This window comes from Oryza sativa, chromosome 4, assembly GCF_034140825.1.
Source record: "Oryza sativa Japonica Group chromosome 4, ASM3414082v1".
NCBI classification, from domain to species: Eukaryota; Viridiplantae; Streptophyta; class Magnoliopsida; order Poales; family Poaceae; genus Oryza; species Oryza sativa.
The window spans coordinates 22,962,506-22,979,027 of NC_089038.1; the positions used below are offsets into that span (position 1 = coordinate 22,962,506).

The 16,522-nt window shown below is 45.4% G+C and overlaps 3 protein-coding genes across 6 annotated transcripts; all 3 read left to right on the forward strand.

Annotated features, from left to right (window-relative positions):
- Positions 1–2,473: 2,473 nt before the first annotated feature.
- Positions 2,474–10,479, forward strand: LOC4336003 (uncharacterized). Of its 4 annotated transcripts, XM_066309606.1 has the most exons (16): positions 2,632–2,676; positions 3,216–3,307; positions 4,898–4,963; positions 5,054–5,141; positions 5,213–5,352; positions 5,688–5,789; positions 5,874–5,933; positions 6,049–6,149; positions 6,236–6,317; positions 6,621–6,713; positions 6,787–6,851; positions 7,264–7,276; positions 7,364–7,444; positions 7,831–7,939; positions 8,054–8,225; positions 9,401–9,992. In XM_066309606.1, exons 3-15 carry the CDS (start codon positions 4,922–4,924, stop codon positions 8,173–8,175), a joined length of 1,098 nt encoding a protein of 365 aa, XP_066165703.1. In that variant the 5' UTR covers positions 2,632–2,676; positions 3,216–3,307; positions 4,898–4,921; the 3' UTR covers positions 8,176–8,225; positions 9,401–9,992. The 4 variants fall into 4 exon arrangements, with proteins under 4 accessions (XP_066165701.1, XP_015635879.1, XP_066165702.1 ...); XM_066309604.1 differs by lacking the exons at positions 3,216–3,307; positions 9,401–9,992 and adding an exon at positions 10,175–10,479 and having other exon boundaries at positions 2,474–2,676; XM_015780393.3 differs by lacking the exon at positions 3,216–3,307 and having other exon boundaries at positions 2,474–2,676.
- On the forward strand, positions 10,414–13,479 carry LOC4336004 (7-deoxyloganetin glucosyltransferase). Its single transcript, XM_015780390.3, has 2 exons — positions 10,414–12,375; positions 12,444–13,479. The coding sequence occupies exons 1-2, from the start codon at positions 11,856–11,858 to the stop codon at positions 13,397–13,399; spliced, it is 1,476 nt and encodes a 491-aa protein (XP_015635876.1). The 5' UTR covers positions 10,414–11,855; the 3' UTR covers positions 13,400–13,479.
- A 751-nt stretch (positions 13,480–14,230) lies between these two features.
- On the forward strand, positions 14,231–14,692 carry LOC136356221 (uncharacterized). Its single transcript, XM_066309814.1, has one exon. The coding sequence runs from the start codon at positions 14,231–14,233 to the stop codon at positions 14,690–14,692; it is 462 nt and encodes a 153-aa protein (XP_066165911.1).
- The last annotated feature ends 1,830 nt before the right edge of the window (positions 14,693–16,522 follow it).

Below are 16,522 nucleotides of genomic sequence, written 5' to 3' on the forward strand. Positions count from 1 at the left end.
CACGAGAGGGGGGAACAACCGATCAGAGCCACATGATGACATGGAGCTCGGTTTTTGCTGAAGAGTAAACAGGCGAGTCATTACGCTCTTCTAGGTGTGGAATCAGTGGCGCAGAGGCGAGCGTCAACGATGATGAACTGATGGCTCTCGACCGTGCTCCCGAACAACCGTGGGGAAAAAGAAAACAGCGTGCAGATGCCCTCGTTAGTGATGAATATCAAATCATAATCAAATCGACATGTCATAATGTCCCTGATTATCGATGCGTAACCGCGGTTAACTCACTTGTCCTTGCCTTTTTTTACATGTTCCCATCCAGACAGTGGCGACGATGCACCGTTGAAAAAAACGTGTGTGCATACAGAATTCAGATCTGCGACAGCATAACACCGAGCGATGCAGTATTCTCCATGTTGATGAGTAAAACTGCATATATTTACAACGGTTATGTTTGCTGATGAGGTTAAGTTGACCAATGATGCGAGAAAAACAAAACATATTTTCTCACCCATAGGCCTACAGTTATAGGGATTTCTGTTAGAAATAACTAATCAGATAAACACAACTCGATCACCAGTGGAATTCAATCCAGAGTATATCATGGCTAGCCAAAGCCCAAAGTTATACAGCCTCATCGTTTGCCAAACGGCATATTTGCAAACGAAAATCAATTTATGAATAAAACTTTTATATATGTGTTCTTACTGATATAAAAGCAAAGGCTGAAAAATAAACTTCGATGAAAAAACCCCAAAATCAGCTTCAAATTTAACGTTAAAAATTCAATTTTTGGCTGATAATCATATGAATATGCCAAACGATGAGGCCTATAGTATCAGACAAGTTGCTTCACTAACGTACTTTCGATTTCGATCGATATTTGTGGGCCTGCCAATAGCATATGACAATGTTGAAAGACGAACAACAGATAGTACTCCCACAGCCTCTAATATCCCATCATCCCAGAAAAACTCAGGAAAAATTCGTGTAGCAGACAAGAAGAAAAACACCAGAGCAGTGATCAACAACAGGCAACACCTGACACGGGAGCGGATGATAGCAGTCAGCCATGCTGCCCCGCTGAGAGAAACCTCCCAGAATGGTCAGCTCGACATGCAGACGTGCAGTACGCCACAGTGTCCGTGCCCAATTTGACACGGTCCAAACTCCGAGCCTAATTTTAGCTCGTCCAGTAGCGGCGCCCAGTATATATGGAAACGACGAACCGGCAATCAGGCGATGTGTTCCAGACTCCCAGTGTGCTTCAGCATAAACAGGTACGGTCACACACAGAGCCAGGCAGGCTGCTGCTACCTGTAGACTTGTAGTTGTAGCTGGGCAATTGGCAGCATCTCGTCGTCTCTCTCACGCCCATGGCGTGGTCTTCCAGGCGTTGGAAGAACTCGTCTGATGATCGTCTCCCCCACAAGGCCCCAACCGGACGTCAGGACTCGCGGGACTCAGGACCGAAATGGTCTTGTCACACGCATCGTGTGCTCTCATTCAGCTCTGCCTGTGCTGAGTCGCTGACCCTTTCTGTGGATTTATATGCAACTAGGGTGTGTTTTTCTTGCTAAAATTGAAAGTTTGATTGAAACTGAAATAATGTGACGGAAAAGTTGATGAAGGCTAAGGCTGCGTTCAGGAGGAAGGGTTGGGCCTGGCACGCAAAACGGAGCACGCATTATTGCATGATTAATTAAATATTAGCTATTTTTTTAAAAAAATAGATTAATTTGATTTTTTAAGCAACTTTCGTATAGAAACTTTTTTTTTAAAAAAAAACACATTGTTTAGTAGTTTAAAAAGCGTGCACACGGAAAACGAGGAAGATGAGTTGGGAACTTGAAGATAAGAACATAGCCTAAAAGTAGAAGTAACTAACTTGACTATCTTCCATTTCAAACAAAATAAAAACACTGAGGGCTCCGGTTGGGTTCATAGGATTTCTAAATCAAAAGAATAGAAAAAGTAAAGAATTAGAATGTCACACCCACTTCATTTCTTAGGAATCTTTTCAAGAGGTCTCACCTCATTCTAAGAATCCTATAGAGTTAGCTTTCCTCAGAAAATTGGTAGGATACATATAGGAAAAAGTCTTAAGGATTCAATTCTTACAATAATCCTAACAAAATTCTCCAAACCGAATGAGCCTAACTGGACAATCTCTGTCTGATGCAACCATGCAGTTTGCAGTCTAAAGTAGAAGTAGAAGTGCTGAACAGTTTCCAGACTTGCAGTAATTTCTTCTGGATCTGCAAGTTCTTTTTCCCTGGAGGCCTATCGAGCCGTCTGTAAACTGGCCCTGGGCTTATCTGATGAACACACCCAGAAGCCGGTGAAGTCTAGGCCTTAGCCCAATATCTTGGGTCGACTAACCGAATTTGAAGCCCATCTCCGCATATCTCACGCGGCATCAAATCCAGCCTTCTGCCCGTTTTCAGTGGTGAACTGAATCCGCTCGCGAAAATCCGAGACGCTGCATCAAACGAAACGAAGCGAGAAGCCGAGAAGGGGAGAGAGGGGGGAGCAATGGAGGCGCTGCTGAAGCTGGAGAAGGTGCAGAGGGTGCTCTCCCTGATGGGTTCGCGTGGCCTCTCCGGCTCCGGCTCCGACTCCGGCGCCAGCGACGGCGGCGGCGGCGACCGATTCCTCGCCCACTTCCTCCTCTTCCTGGTAAGTCGCGTTTCCCGGTCCCCCGCTCCTTTCTCCAATAGCCGCGGATTCCATCAGTTCGGGGGTGATTGCGCTTGTGCGGCGGGCTCCGGCGAGCTCGAATCCTCGAACTGCCTGTTCCACGCGTGCGTAGGGGTGCTCGTTTGGGGCTCCGATAGCACGATGACGAGATGGCTTCTTAAGAGGATTTCGGTTGGCCGAGGGTTTATGCGCGGATCGCATTTCATCTGCGTCCTGGACTCCTGCTCGTTTTGAAGGTTTGGTTTGTTGGGGAGGGGAGTAGGTAGGCGTTTGAGCATGCGTGGTGGAGTGAGAGGATTTTTACTTGGGGAAGTGTGAGACGTGTGCCCCGAGTTTCATTGTGTAAGACGCCGGGAGTTTGTGCAATTGCGTGTGACTCGCGGCCAATCTGATGCGATGGTGCACGCTGATGCGCGATCATGTAGTGCTTGTGAATGTGAAGCATTCTGCTTACACGTGCTCACTGTGTCTGATGATTTCTCACTGACAACATATGTGCTGCTGGCCTGCTGTTCTAGATTTGGACTTCCAATATATGAGGATCTATCACCTCTGGTTGGATTGCAACCAGGGGCGGACGCAGGATAAAAATTGACTGGGGGCATCTGTGGTATGTAAATTATCTAACTTAACTTTATAACTTATATATAGCAAGTTAGAAAACCCTAGTAAATTCACCTATTTTGCAGATCCTACATAAAAATGACTATGACATATTACATTACTCCAAGGAAGCTTGTCTGAATCAGTACTTCAGTAGGTTGAGGGGCTTGAGGCATTGCAAAATTTTGTCTAGTTATTGGTTTTGATGCATTTGCACTAGATTCCTTCCATTAGTGTTCATTATTGCTGTTGTTTTTTTATTACAAATATATGTCATTATCTTTTCCTACCAAATCATTGATGAGATGTTGCATTACGATATTAGTGCTACCACAAACTAGAGGAGTACGGCTCAAAATTTTGAAAGACAAAATTGCTAATGTAAACATAAAACATACCGTGGCTACTTACCAAGGGCAACTAGAGAGGGTTTCAGGCTGCAGGTGCACCGGGTGAGGCTTGCCGACATGGCCGCATGGGCTGTGGCCATAGCCCATAGAGATTGTCCACGACTTGCGGCGTGACGCGATTGGCACGGAGATGCGTTGTTGGGCAGATAGCGATGGAAGGACGCCGACATCCCGCCATCCGTGGCTCTCGTGAAGCCTCCAGGCGGTGGTCGCGACGGCCTCCTTCGGCGCTGGCACTTGCAGGCTGTGGGAAACGGCGAACTGCGGGAAGCACCAGATTTTGATGGCCTCAATCGCTCCGGTAATTACGATTTGTAGATTGGGATCCAGGGAAGGGGAGCGGACGGTTCGAGTCCTCAACACTGTCCTCACCGCACGCACAGAGATTGCAAAGGAAGGAAAACCAGAAGAGTGGGGGCCTTCTTGTCAGGTGCAGTGGGGGCCTATTGGTAATATGATTAGGGGTATGTGTAATATATGTAAAATTTGAGTGGGGTCCAGGGCCCCCACTGCTAATACGCTAAATCTGTCCCTGATTGCAACCTCCCAATAAGTCCTTCAGAAGAGGAAAAAAAAAAGATCTACAACCTGGGAAAGCACAACTCTTCATTATTTTTCTAAAACACCAACTGAAAACTAAATTTCCACATATGCTGGTTTGCCAGGCTTATGTTAATCAAATTATGTTGAAAATAATCCATTGAGAAAAGTTGAAACACTAGCATGAATTCTTATTATGATTACTAGCAGAATGCCTGTACCTTGTTACGGGATTAAAAACATAATCTTATTGCATTGCTCTAGAATTATTACTTCCCGTTCAATAATAATAGGATTATTAACAACAGAGTCTTATTACATTGGTCTAATCCCTTATAGAATTATGATGCACTCAGGAGGCTGAAGCCCCAAATGGCCTAATGGGAGCACTTGAATTGACCTGTGGGCTCCGCTTGCCAGTGGTGGTGGCAGACTCATGTCCACCACTACTGGCTTCTTTTAAGATTGTATAGATAATATCATCTCAGTTGGTTTGCCTCTTCTTTTCCCCATTGCTATGCTGAATTGCCTGAATTCAATGCCTCTTGCTGGCATATCAGATGCCCCTACTTTTTGACTAAGTGCATTTGGAATTATGCTTGTAAAGTATGATTTAAGGACAATCCTCATCTTTTTCGGGTTCACAGGTGCAACCGTTTGATTCACTTAGCATGGAGAAAAAAGCTCTATTGGTCTCTGACCTGTTAAGAAAGGTAATTTTGGTGCGCTATTGCTCTACTTTTGATTTTTCTTACTTGAAAATGTTTTCTATGCTGCATTTGTAATTGAGTTCTGTTTATAAGGTCAATGTTGATACTCTTGAAGAAGTGTGCCACCTTGGCAGCATAGAATGTACTAGTGGTGAAGGAAGGATCATTCCTGCTTCAACTTGTGAGTTAATCTAGCAAATATCTTGTCAAATGGGATTGTATTCCATAGAGATGACGCCCCTTGAAATGCAGCTGATCAAGATATATCTTTGGGAGATCCACTACAGCCAAATAAGAAGTTGAAGTTGCATGCCGAGAAACTAACTGTTCAGGAGGCACCTATGGTTGGGTTTCATGCAATGAGGAGAGCTAATTCTACGATTGAAGATTTTGTGCGTACTGTTCGGTACCTCTAACAACCTTAATTGTCATCAGCTTTCTGTAAAACTATGTGCTAGTACTTCTCTATTACTTTTATGAAAGCTGTCATGGGTTCGCTTGTGCCACAAAATGATATAACTCACTTAGTGACCTAAGTTCATCTTTGAACAAGATAACTTAACATGGAGTATGTCTTGCCATTTCTTGAACCACCTTTCAATGTGATGTTATAGATTTTCATTGTTCTCTTGCAAGCATATTTTCATTCTTTTGTTTTATTGTGGATTTCTTTTAGATATTTTTCTTACAACTATGAGTCGTTGACAATATTTACTTGAAATGACAGTGCAGGTCATATTTCATGTTTCATGGTTTAGATGTCAACAAAGCACAATCTATTTTCAAGTTTCTTCCTGTTCTTTGTTTCACCGAAAGCTACATATACCAGGTTTTTGCTCAAATGCTCACTTTTTTGTCCTTGACGGCTTATGTTTTTTTTTTCTCTGATCAAATTCAGCCTTTCTTGTTGCAGTTAGATGATTTAAATGAATATAACTTGCAGATGGTCCCAGGTAACGATGCTTCCTTAACAGTAAGTCTTGGTCATTTGACTTGATTATCCTGTGAGATGTGGGGTACAATCTATGTTGATTATTGGATGATAGTTTGTACATTGACTTTCTAATACACTAGTGTCACTGATGCAGGTGTTGGAAAGGGAAAACAGAACTTCCAATGAAGCGTCCTTGACTGGCATGCTCAATGTCCTTGACGATCTTCTTCAACGCCAGGGGCTAATGACAGATCAGTTGGGTACTCTTCTATACACCTGTAAATATTTAGAAAATCCACCATATTTTATTGAGTGGTCTCCTTATTTTTCTCTGTTTTTAGATTGCGAAATGAACTAAAGTCTGGCATTCAGTATTGGTCTCTAGAGAGAAAGCTTTGCCAAGCATTGTCGAGAAATGACAAGGTACTTAGAGCCATCTCTTGGATCATCTGTTCATTTATCAGGGCATCAACAGTTATATGACAAAAGCATCAAAGTATACCACTGAATATTGAAAAAGCAGAGACTAGACTAAGCAAGACTGTCTCTCAGGAGAATTGGTATTTGAGCCTAGCAGTTCGCACACTATATTGTAAAGGAACTGATGAGCAAACAAGTTTGAAACATGCATTTTTCATTCCCCTTTTTTGTTGAAATACAATGCCTTTGATAACGTTTTCCCCTGTTCTGCCAGACTTAAATACAATGCTTATTCTTTCTCTGTAGATATCAATTGAAGATGTGATGGAAGCAATCCATCTGAAATCGTTTGATTACCGAGTTCTTAATCTGCTGATGTATCGTCTAACTGGTCAGCAGGTACATATGGCTTTGACTACCAAATCCTGCTCGTGTTTGTCTAGTTAAACTCTTTCTCTTTTTATGTTTGTAGGTTAATGAAGTGCATATGGAGTTCTTGTCAATTTCAGAGTTTTTAGTGGAGATATCTGATGATCTGTAAGTGTGCTCTAAATATTAATCTTGCATGCATAACTGAATTTGTACTGCATCTACGTAGAATAGTGCAAACTGTTTAGTTTGAAGAAATCCTCTACATGTGATCTGCTGGAGGTAATGCTCAAGGAAAACAGTGACGGGTGTAGAGTATATGGGAGTAGAACTTTAAGGCAGAAATCTGCAAGAGCTGCATTATCCTGACAAGGATGTGTGATATATTCAACTTTAAACAGAAGTTTGTTATGAATGAAGTTTTGGTTTGACTGACTTTCATGGTGAAACCTAATTGGTAAATGATATAAGAAAAACAGAAACAACCTTTAAAATATTGAAGGTGTGGGTGCATTTCAGAATTTACAGCATAAACATTAAGCAGTTGTTGCACTATTGACATGTTATAATTATCTTGCAGGTATGATTATGAGGTGAGGTTTTGCTAATGCCTAGTTGATATTGTCAATGTACCAATGCATGTATAACTGTTATTTAAATAGTTTAAATTTCTGATGCAGGATGATGTGATGAACAATACTTTTAACATCCTCCGTATGTTTGCTGCAATTTATGGACCTTCAGAGGCACCAAAGATGTTGGTGAGTAACAATTTATCCGTCTTCGACCTAATGGCACTTTTTTATTTTGACAATACTAGTGCCGTGTTCCTAATGTTTCTAATTCATTAAATATGGTTCTTGTTCGTAAAATTGTGAGTATCTAATTGCAAGAAACTTGCAGTCAATGTACTGATCTTCTTATCTATGAAATAATAAATAGTAAGTATTGATCTTGTTTAAACTAAAACTATTCAACCATGTAACATTGAGAGTATTGCCATTGATCACCGCCAGTTTACAGAAATTTGTCAATTATGCCAATGAGTTAAAAATATCTAGTTCCCATATTGTTGGTTTACAAGTTATTATACATAACTTCTTTTTTACTTTGTGATGGTAATTCTTTCATTGAATGGCTGCTACAGGCCAAGTGCATAGGTGAAGCTGAGGAGAAATATGAGAGATTCTCTAAGAAATTGGATCCTACCCTCTCAGGAAGTTATTGGAGAAGATGCGAGGAAGCTACAAAGGAAGGTGTGTCTTTTCCACCCATTTTGAACACAATAATTAGTCTCTTCATCTTTATTTTGGGTGATATTCTTTTATTGATGGAGTGCTAAAGCAACCATGCTTGTTATCATCTTGCAGGTGGAAAAATGTCAGGCCATGCATATGGCACATGGAATATCCCTCCTTTGATAAGAGATGAAGAATTTTTCCGCCTTGAAAGATCAAACAAACGCGACGCCTCTGCTATAACCATCACATGACATTTAATCCCCTGAGCATGTTCATACAAAAGCGCAACAGATATTGCTAGGTAAGTATCTTACACATCCTGTGTGTGCTTAAGCTCTGTCCATTATCTGTAACCTTATATGAGGTGCCATGGGGTTTGCCCATCTAGTATACTTCACTAAAGAAAAAATCATACTAGGATTTTGTGTATCTCTAGCCTCACAAGCTGAGCTCAATTTCCATCGTGAGAGTTATTGCTTTTTGCTAGCTGTTTCTGTGGTTCGAATTCACTCAGGCTCAATCAAGTCAAAATTTGCTGGATTATTTGTGGCCCAAACTCCAGTGACTCATTTCAGTTCCTGCAAATTAGTAAGTTGTGAAAATGTGGGAGTGTTCTGTGGTTACTGTGCAACCATATAGATATATTAGATGATAAGAAAATAGTTTCTTGAGCTGGTCAATATGACTGTCACACAACTTATGTTGCTCCCTAGGACTAAGCACTAACAAACACTTTGACATGTTTCTGGACCTGTGGATGCCACACGCCAGATACATTATTCTCTCTTTTTCTTTAACTAGTTACATGTCTGTACATTGCAACGGGATCACAAGATTTTTTTGGGGTGTTTTTTTTTTTTGGGAGGAGGAGCAGTTTTTTTGAGGAGAGGTTTTTTATAAGGAGAGGGAACAGTTTTTTTAGTGAGGAAGGAGAATGACTGCTTTCAAAGTAGTTAAGAAACAATTTTTCTTCATGTTACACATCAGTATGCTAAGCATTCAACAGTTCTTTTTTTTTTATTAGTATGTTAGCATTAGAATATAATATATGCAGACCCTATATGACAACGTCTTTTTGGCACATGTTAGTGTTTTGCCACCTTCCGTCATGCCACAATTTGTGGATTGCGATAAGATCACGAAATATCTTCTAGATAGCTGACAAGATCTATTTGGCACATGTTGTGTTTAATCATCTTCATGCCATTATTATGCTGTTACAATCATGACATCTATTTGGTTCGCAGAACTAATCCTCATAATTCCCCTTAAATAGATTTCCTTTTATACAGGGGAGATATATAGCATCTGTATGTCTCAGATGAACTATCTATCAAGCTAGCACATTGCTTATTCTTTTCTATTATAATGATCATATACCCTTAATACTTGGAGGATACTCTATAGAGAATTGAGCTAAGGTAAACGTTCTTAGGAGTGGGAATTTTATTCTGTTTTCCTTTGTTTATTACGCAGATTTATCGAACCTTCGTGTGTTACTAAAGCCAGCGAGTTGGATAAGAAAAGAGGAGTCAGCGAACATTGGTAGCATAGCTCTATCTGGGTGTAGTCCAATACTAATCGTTGCTCAATGCATTCTAAAATTTCCTGTCATTTTCACGAGATTTTTCTGTTGGTTTTCCTTTTAGTACTTATGTCATCGGCTTGAATGATTAATTGCTGTGGTAACCACAACAGGAGCATTGCAAAAATCAAGAAAATAATGTATCTCCCAAAAGTTTTAAAAATTCCCCACCGTAAAAATCTTGATGAAATTCTAGAACTTATGTCGAGAAATTTTGATTTCTGGAGTTTCAACTTCTACAAGGGCATAATGGTTGTTTGGGGACAATATTAAAGGAGAGAGATGCAATAATGGAGTAGTGGCAAGAAAGATATGCATCTTTTAGATGGCAGAAGCGATAATATGGTTGCAATCCTATGTCTGTCTGTTAAGGCATTTATGTGACACTGCCATAAACTTATCTTGATTGTGAACTCAAAACTGGAAGTCAATTGTGTGTTCCTTACACATCACTTCTAGAGAATGACACATTGTGATTTGATATCTTGTTTCGATGACATCTCTTCCTCCAGGGTTGCTCTGTATTGTTTGTTATATCTGATCTACATCTGCCGTTGGTTGCATTACAAAACTTCCCATGCATGATCTTGTTATTTATAATTAATTTCTGCAAGCCTTATTCTTTATGGACTGATATATGCTGATGCATTAAGTTCCACGTGCAGATCACATGGAAAAGGACAAGCTAATTAGTAGCTTTTTTGGCTGAATACTAGATATATGTGCTAAATCTGGGAAGGTTTTTAGACCTTGTCACCTCATTTTACTGGATGATACAGGTTTTTGTTGAGGCGTGGATAATTGATTTATGTGCTTATTCGGTCTCTCCTGCCTTCTATGCTTTTCCAATTATCAGTTTACCACTAAATCTCATATATTTTCAATGAAGTTTTCGCAGTTATTCTCGAAAATTGAAGTTGTTAGTGGTTACTACATGCTTGAATGTTCATGCTTCGACTTTTCATGCCAATCTAAGCTGCTAATACATGGTTATACCTAGTATTTATTGTGCACAATCTTTTCTAGGTTGTGTTTAGTTCCACGCTAAAATTGGAAGTTTGAAGAAATTGGAACGATGTGATGGAAAAGTTGGAAGTTTGTGTGTGTAGGAAAGTTCGATGTGACGGAAAAGTTGAAGGTTTGTTGAAAAAAGTTGGAATCTAGACAGGGCCTTAGTTGATACTTCGCTAACCACTGTTGATTATATAATTTCTGTATGCTCCACGAGGTGCCCATGATTGAGACGCTTCACAGCTCAAACCTGGGATAGGTGTTCTGTTGATCTCCAGTATATATTCATCTAACATGTGCATGTGCTCGAGCGCAGCTAGTGAATAAAAATCTGCAACGCGGATGCCGTGCAAAGTAATATATCGTTTCTGTTGGTAAAGATTGAGTGAGTTCAGGGTTGCTCCCTAGTCTCGTTCGTGCAACTGTTGTCACAACTCACAAGTAATCAAGTATCCCAGCAATTGCAGTTTTTTTTTCCCTCCTACTGGCCAGTGACACACTGACACTCACGTATCAGAGTACGATTCGAAGAATTGACCTAGTGCTGCTTCATGTTATTATATGCTGAAATTGTGGGCGCCAACGGGATAGTAACTTCTAAATTCTTACATGATTTTTTCCCCAAATGATACAGAAGAAAAAGGGTTCACCGTGTTAGCCAGGTGGATAGATCATGGATCCATATGGCTAAAAGGATCTTTGAAGGTACATGTTCCCTGCATGTAGAAAACTTGGCACTTTGCTCCACTGAACGAAGTGCTTATATTACTAGTGCCCCCGGCCCTCCCTCTTTTTTTTTTCCTGGAAATTATTGGTCGGTAGTCGGTACTAATTTGTGTTAGTCCATATAGTAACAAATGTTATCAAACAAAGAAAATAAGTAGCATTACATGTTTATGCAACAGTCAATGGTACAGACGCAGAGATGCCTGACTGGGGAGGTCATCCCAGTCCGGTGCCTCGTGCTGTCCCATTCAGAGTTCTTTCCATGTCCATCCACTCATCCAGTAGATGCGTACTGTTTTTGGCTAATTATACAATTCCTATCAAAGAGTTAAAGCAATCAGTGACACGATAACTAGTCGCAGTATATTATCAAGATACTTTACCATAGCCATCTTTGTAGTGATTGGGCATTTGGGCACCAGCGTTCCTTGCGAGATGGCGACAGCGCGAAAAGCGCAAGCAATGATAGACAGAGTAGTAGGACCTAGATCTATAAATACCAGCTTTCCAACCATCACTTATTCACTTGCCCTCCTCACTGAAAACAGTAAACAGGACACGGTTCAGTGACCACACGAGGTTCACGAGTACAGTGACGCATACAGAGACATGGGCTCCATCGCGGCCGACGGCGACAAGCCGCACGCCGTGTGCATGCCGTTCCCGGCGCAGGGGCACGTCACGCCCATGCTGAAGCTCGCCAAGATCCTCCACCACCGTGGCTTCCACATCACCTTCGTCAACACCGAGTTCAACCACCGCCGCCTCCTCCGCTCCCGCGGCGCCGCCGCGCTGGACGGCCTCCCGGGGTTCCGCTTCGCCGCCATCCCGGACGGCCTCCCGCCGTCCGACGCCGACGCGACGCAGGACGTGCCCCCGCTCTGCCGCTCCACCAGGGAGACGTGCCTCCCTCACTTCAGCCGCCTCCTCGCCGACCTCAACGCCAACGCCTCCCCCGAGTCCCCGCCCGTCACGTGCGTCGTCGCCGACGACGTCATGAGCTTCGCCGTCGACGCCGCCAGGGAGTTCCGCGTGCCGTGCGCGCTCTTCTGGACGGCCAGCGTCTGCGGCTACATGGGCTACCGCTACTACCGTTCCTTCCTCGACAAGGGCATCTTCCCGCTCAAAGGTAAACCCTGAGCTTTTACGAGAAGAAAATCGGTTTCCATTCATGGGTGGACACACGCATGCATGCAGAGGAGCAGCTGACGAACGGGTTCTTGGACGCGCCGGTGGACTGGACGCCGGGGATGAGCAAGCACCTGCGGCTCAAGGACTTCCCGTCGTTCTTCCGCGCGACGGACCCCGACGAGTACATGTTCCACTTCGCGCTCCACGTGACGGAGCGGCTGGCGGAGGCGGACGCCGCCGTGCTCAACACCTTCGACGAGCTCGAGCCGGAGGCGCTCGACGCGATGCGCGCGATGCTGCCGCCGTCGGTGTCCATCCACACCATCGGCCCGCTCGGGTTCCTCGCCGAGCAGGTCGTTCCCAAGGGGAGCCCCCTCGACGCGCTGGGCTCCAACCTGTGGAAGGAGGACGACTCCTGCTTCGGCTGGCTCGACGGCAAGCCGCCCCGGTCGGTGGTGTTCGTTAACTACGGCAGCGTCACGGTGATGACGAACGAGGAGCTGGTTGAGTTCGCGTGGGGGCTCGCCAACAGCGGCCACGACTTCCTGTGGATCGTCCGCCCCGACCTCATCCACGGCGATGCCGCCGTGCTGCCGCCGGAGTTCATGGAGTCCGTCGGGGGGCGCGGCCTGCTGGCGAGCTGGTGCCCGCAGGAGGCGGTGCTGCGGCACGAGGCGGTGGGCGTGTTCCTGACGCACTCCGGCTGGAACTCGACGGTGGAGAGCCTCTGCGGCGGGGTGCCGATGCTGTGCTGGCCGTTCTTCGCGGAGCAGCAGACCAACCGCCGGTACAGCTGCACCGAGTGGGGCGTCGCCATGGAGATCGACGACGACGTGCGGCGCGACGCGGTGGAGGCCAAGATACGGGAGGCGATGGGAGGAGACAAGGGCCGGGAGATGCGCCGCCGGGCGGGCGAGTGGAAGGAGACCGGCCTCCGCGCGACGCGCCCCGGCGGCCGCGCGCACGCCAGCCTCGACGCGCTGGTCGCCGACGTCCTCCTCTCCGGTGGCAAGGCTCGGTAGGACAACGTGCACTAGTGCCGCCTGTTGCATGCTACTCCCTCCCTCCCATAATACAAGAGATTTTGAGTTTTTGCTTGTAACGTTTTACCATTCGTCTTATTCAAAATTTTTTAAAATTATTATTTATTTTAGGAAAAAGTACAAATTACCCCCTAAACTATCGCGGTCGTCTGAATTACCCCCCGAACCACAACACCGGCTATTCTTCACCTCCAACTATGCAAACCGGACAAATTACCCCCCTCAACCCAATCCGCGGTGGTTTTGGTCCACGTGGCGTACGCGTGGCAGTCCAGTCAGCACTCTATTTATAAAAAAAAATGTGGGACCCACCTGTCATCTCCTCATCCTCTCTTCCTCTCTCTCTCACACTCTTCCTCTCTCTCTCACGCGCCGTGCGGGGGAGGACGCGGCGGCGGCGTGCGGGCGGTGGCGGAGCGCCGGGGAGGACGCGGCGGCGGCGGGCGGCGCCGACGAGGGGGGATGAGGAGGACGACGACGAGGATGGAGCACACGGCGGCGGCGCCTCTCGGCGGCGTGCGCGCGGGGAGGACGAGGGCGGCGGGACGGCCGGCGTCAAGGCCCCCTCCGCCCCGCCGCTCCGACGGCGCCTCCACCTCCACCGCTGGCCAGCTCGTGGGGGGATGAGGAGGACGACGACAAGGATGGAGCACACGGCGGCTGCGCCTCTCGGCGGCGTGCGCGCGGGGAGGACGAGGGCGGCGGGACGGCCGGCGTCGAGGCCCCCTCCGCCGCGCCGCTCCGACGGTGCCCCCACCTCCACCACTGGCCAACTCGTGGGGGGATGAGGAGGACGACGACAAGGATGGAATGCACGGCGGCGCGCCTCTCGACGGCGTGCGCGCGGGGAGGACGAGGGCGGCGGGACGGCCGGCGTCGAGGCCTCGGCCTCCGCGCCCGCCCGCCTCCGGCCACCGCCCCCGCAACGCCCGTAGCCATCCCCACCGCCGGCCGCCCATCGGCGTCCGCTCCTTGCCCGCCCGCAACCCGCCGCCGCCTCCGCGCCCGCTTGCCGGCGTCGGCGTCGGCTCCTCGGTCCTCGCCTGCCCGCCTTCGGCTTCCGCCCCCGCAACGCCCGCAGCCATCCCCGCCGCCGGCCGCTCGTCGGCGTCCGCTCCTCCCCCGCCCGCAGCCCGCCGCCGCCTCCGCGCCCGCCCGCCGGCAATCTCCCCGGCGCTCTGCCATCGCCCGCCCGCCACCCCCGCGTCCTCCCCGGCGCTCCGCCACCGCCCGCACGCCGCCGCGGCGTCCTTCCCCGCACGACGCGTTTGAGAGAGAGAGAGAGAGTGAGAGAGAGAAGAGAGAGAAAGAGAGGATGAGGAGATGACAGGTGGGTTCCATATTTTTTAATAAATAGAGTGCTGACTGGACTGCCACGCGTACGTCACGTGGATCAAAACCACCGCGGATTGGGTCGAGGGGGATAATTTGTCCGGTTTGCATAGTTGGGGGTGAAGAATACCCGGTTTTGTGGTTCGGGGGGTAATTCAGACGGCCGTGATAGTTCGCGCGCGGGGGGGGGGGGGGGGGTAATTCGTACTTTTTCCTTTATTGTATTTGTGACTTACTTTATTATCTACAGTACTTTAAACATAATTTTTTAATTTTTATATTTGCAAAATTTTCTTGAATAAGACGAGTGGCTAAACGTTGCAAATAAAAACTCAAAACTAGTAATTGTGTTACGTGTTGTTCGTGTGCTGTGTTTCGGTACCTGCATAAATCACCGATCAACGGTGTATTGTTAAGTGATCAACAAGTTCATGATGAAAAAAACCGACAGTAATAGTGGCATCGGTATCAAAGTGAAAGAAACATCGATAACACTAAGTCACAATATTTGTTAACGATATTTAAGCCAAAACTTTACATTCTCTATAAATTGCTCACGGGTATCATCACCACCAAACTGTCATAACTCATAATTATAATGTATTAGCATACCAATGAATTTTGATCGTCCAGGTTACCGACCAGTCGTTTTTTTTAGCTTACCTATGTTAGTTGTCATCTTGTTACATCATATACGTCTCTCTATTCAAAAGAGATAATAGAATGTACTCCAATTTTACTTTCATCCTAAACATTTATTGCAATTATATATCCCACTTTATAACTGGCTTTATATATAGGCACAAACTCTAGCAATTTATATGTTCAGTGCAACAAATTAATTAGGAAATATGGGGGGTGCAGTGGCAACAATCCGGAAGTTCCTACGTACAATAGCGACCTAGGGTGATAGCAGCTTCTTGCGGTTTCGTTGCTTGTTTTCCACTTGCATCAGTTGTCACATGTCTCTTTTGGAATTAAACCCCAAGAGATTTTTGGATGAGCTGTGGTCATATAAGAGAATCTCGATTTGCATGATGAACGTTCCACACCACTTGTTGGCGGTGAGCCGGTGAGAAACGGGTCTTGGTGATGCTTCGGTAGAAGCATGCATGCGTGCGAGATAATCGGTTGGATTGCGGTGGTGGCGACTGGCGAGCACAGATAGATTTGCTAAAACCTTTCTGAAATGTATTTTCAGATAGGTAATCCCTCCGTATTTTAATGTATGACGCCGTTGACTTTTTAATCAATGTTTGACCATTTGTTTTATTTAAAATTTTTGTGTAAATATAAAAATATTTATATCATGCTTAAAGAACATTTGATGTTAAATCAAGTCACGGTATAATAAATGATAATAACATAAATTTTTTAAATAAGACGAATGATCAAACATTGGTTAAAAAGTCAACAGCGTAATACATTAAAATACGGAGGGAATACTTTTTTTTTCCCTTATTATCCTTATTGGCTTGACACAGGGCAATATCGTCTAAATATATATTGTGCTGAAGAGTAGACAAGTGGTCATTTGGAGTAAATTGCATACGGCGGATCTACGACTATGATGTATGCGAGTTTGGACTAAAAAACAAAGTATTCGATGCAACTTATCTAAGAAGGATTGTTTTCATGCCAGGCTCGACTAGATCATGAAACATCCGAAGCACCGGAATGCCCCCATCCACTAGCTTTATCGGATTATTAGCCCTTTGAAATGGATGACTAGACAGATTGTGGAAGATTGATTATAGGGTGAAATATATT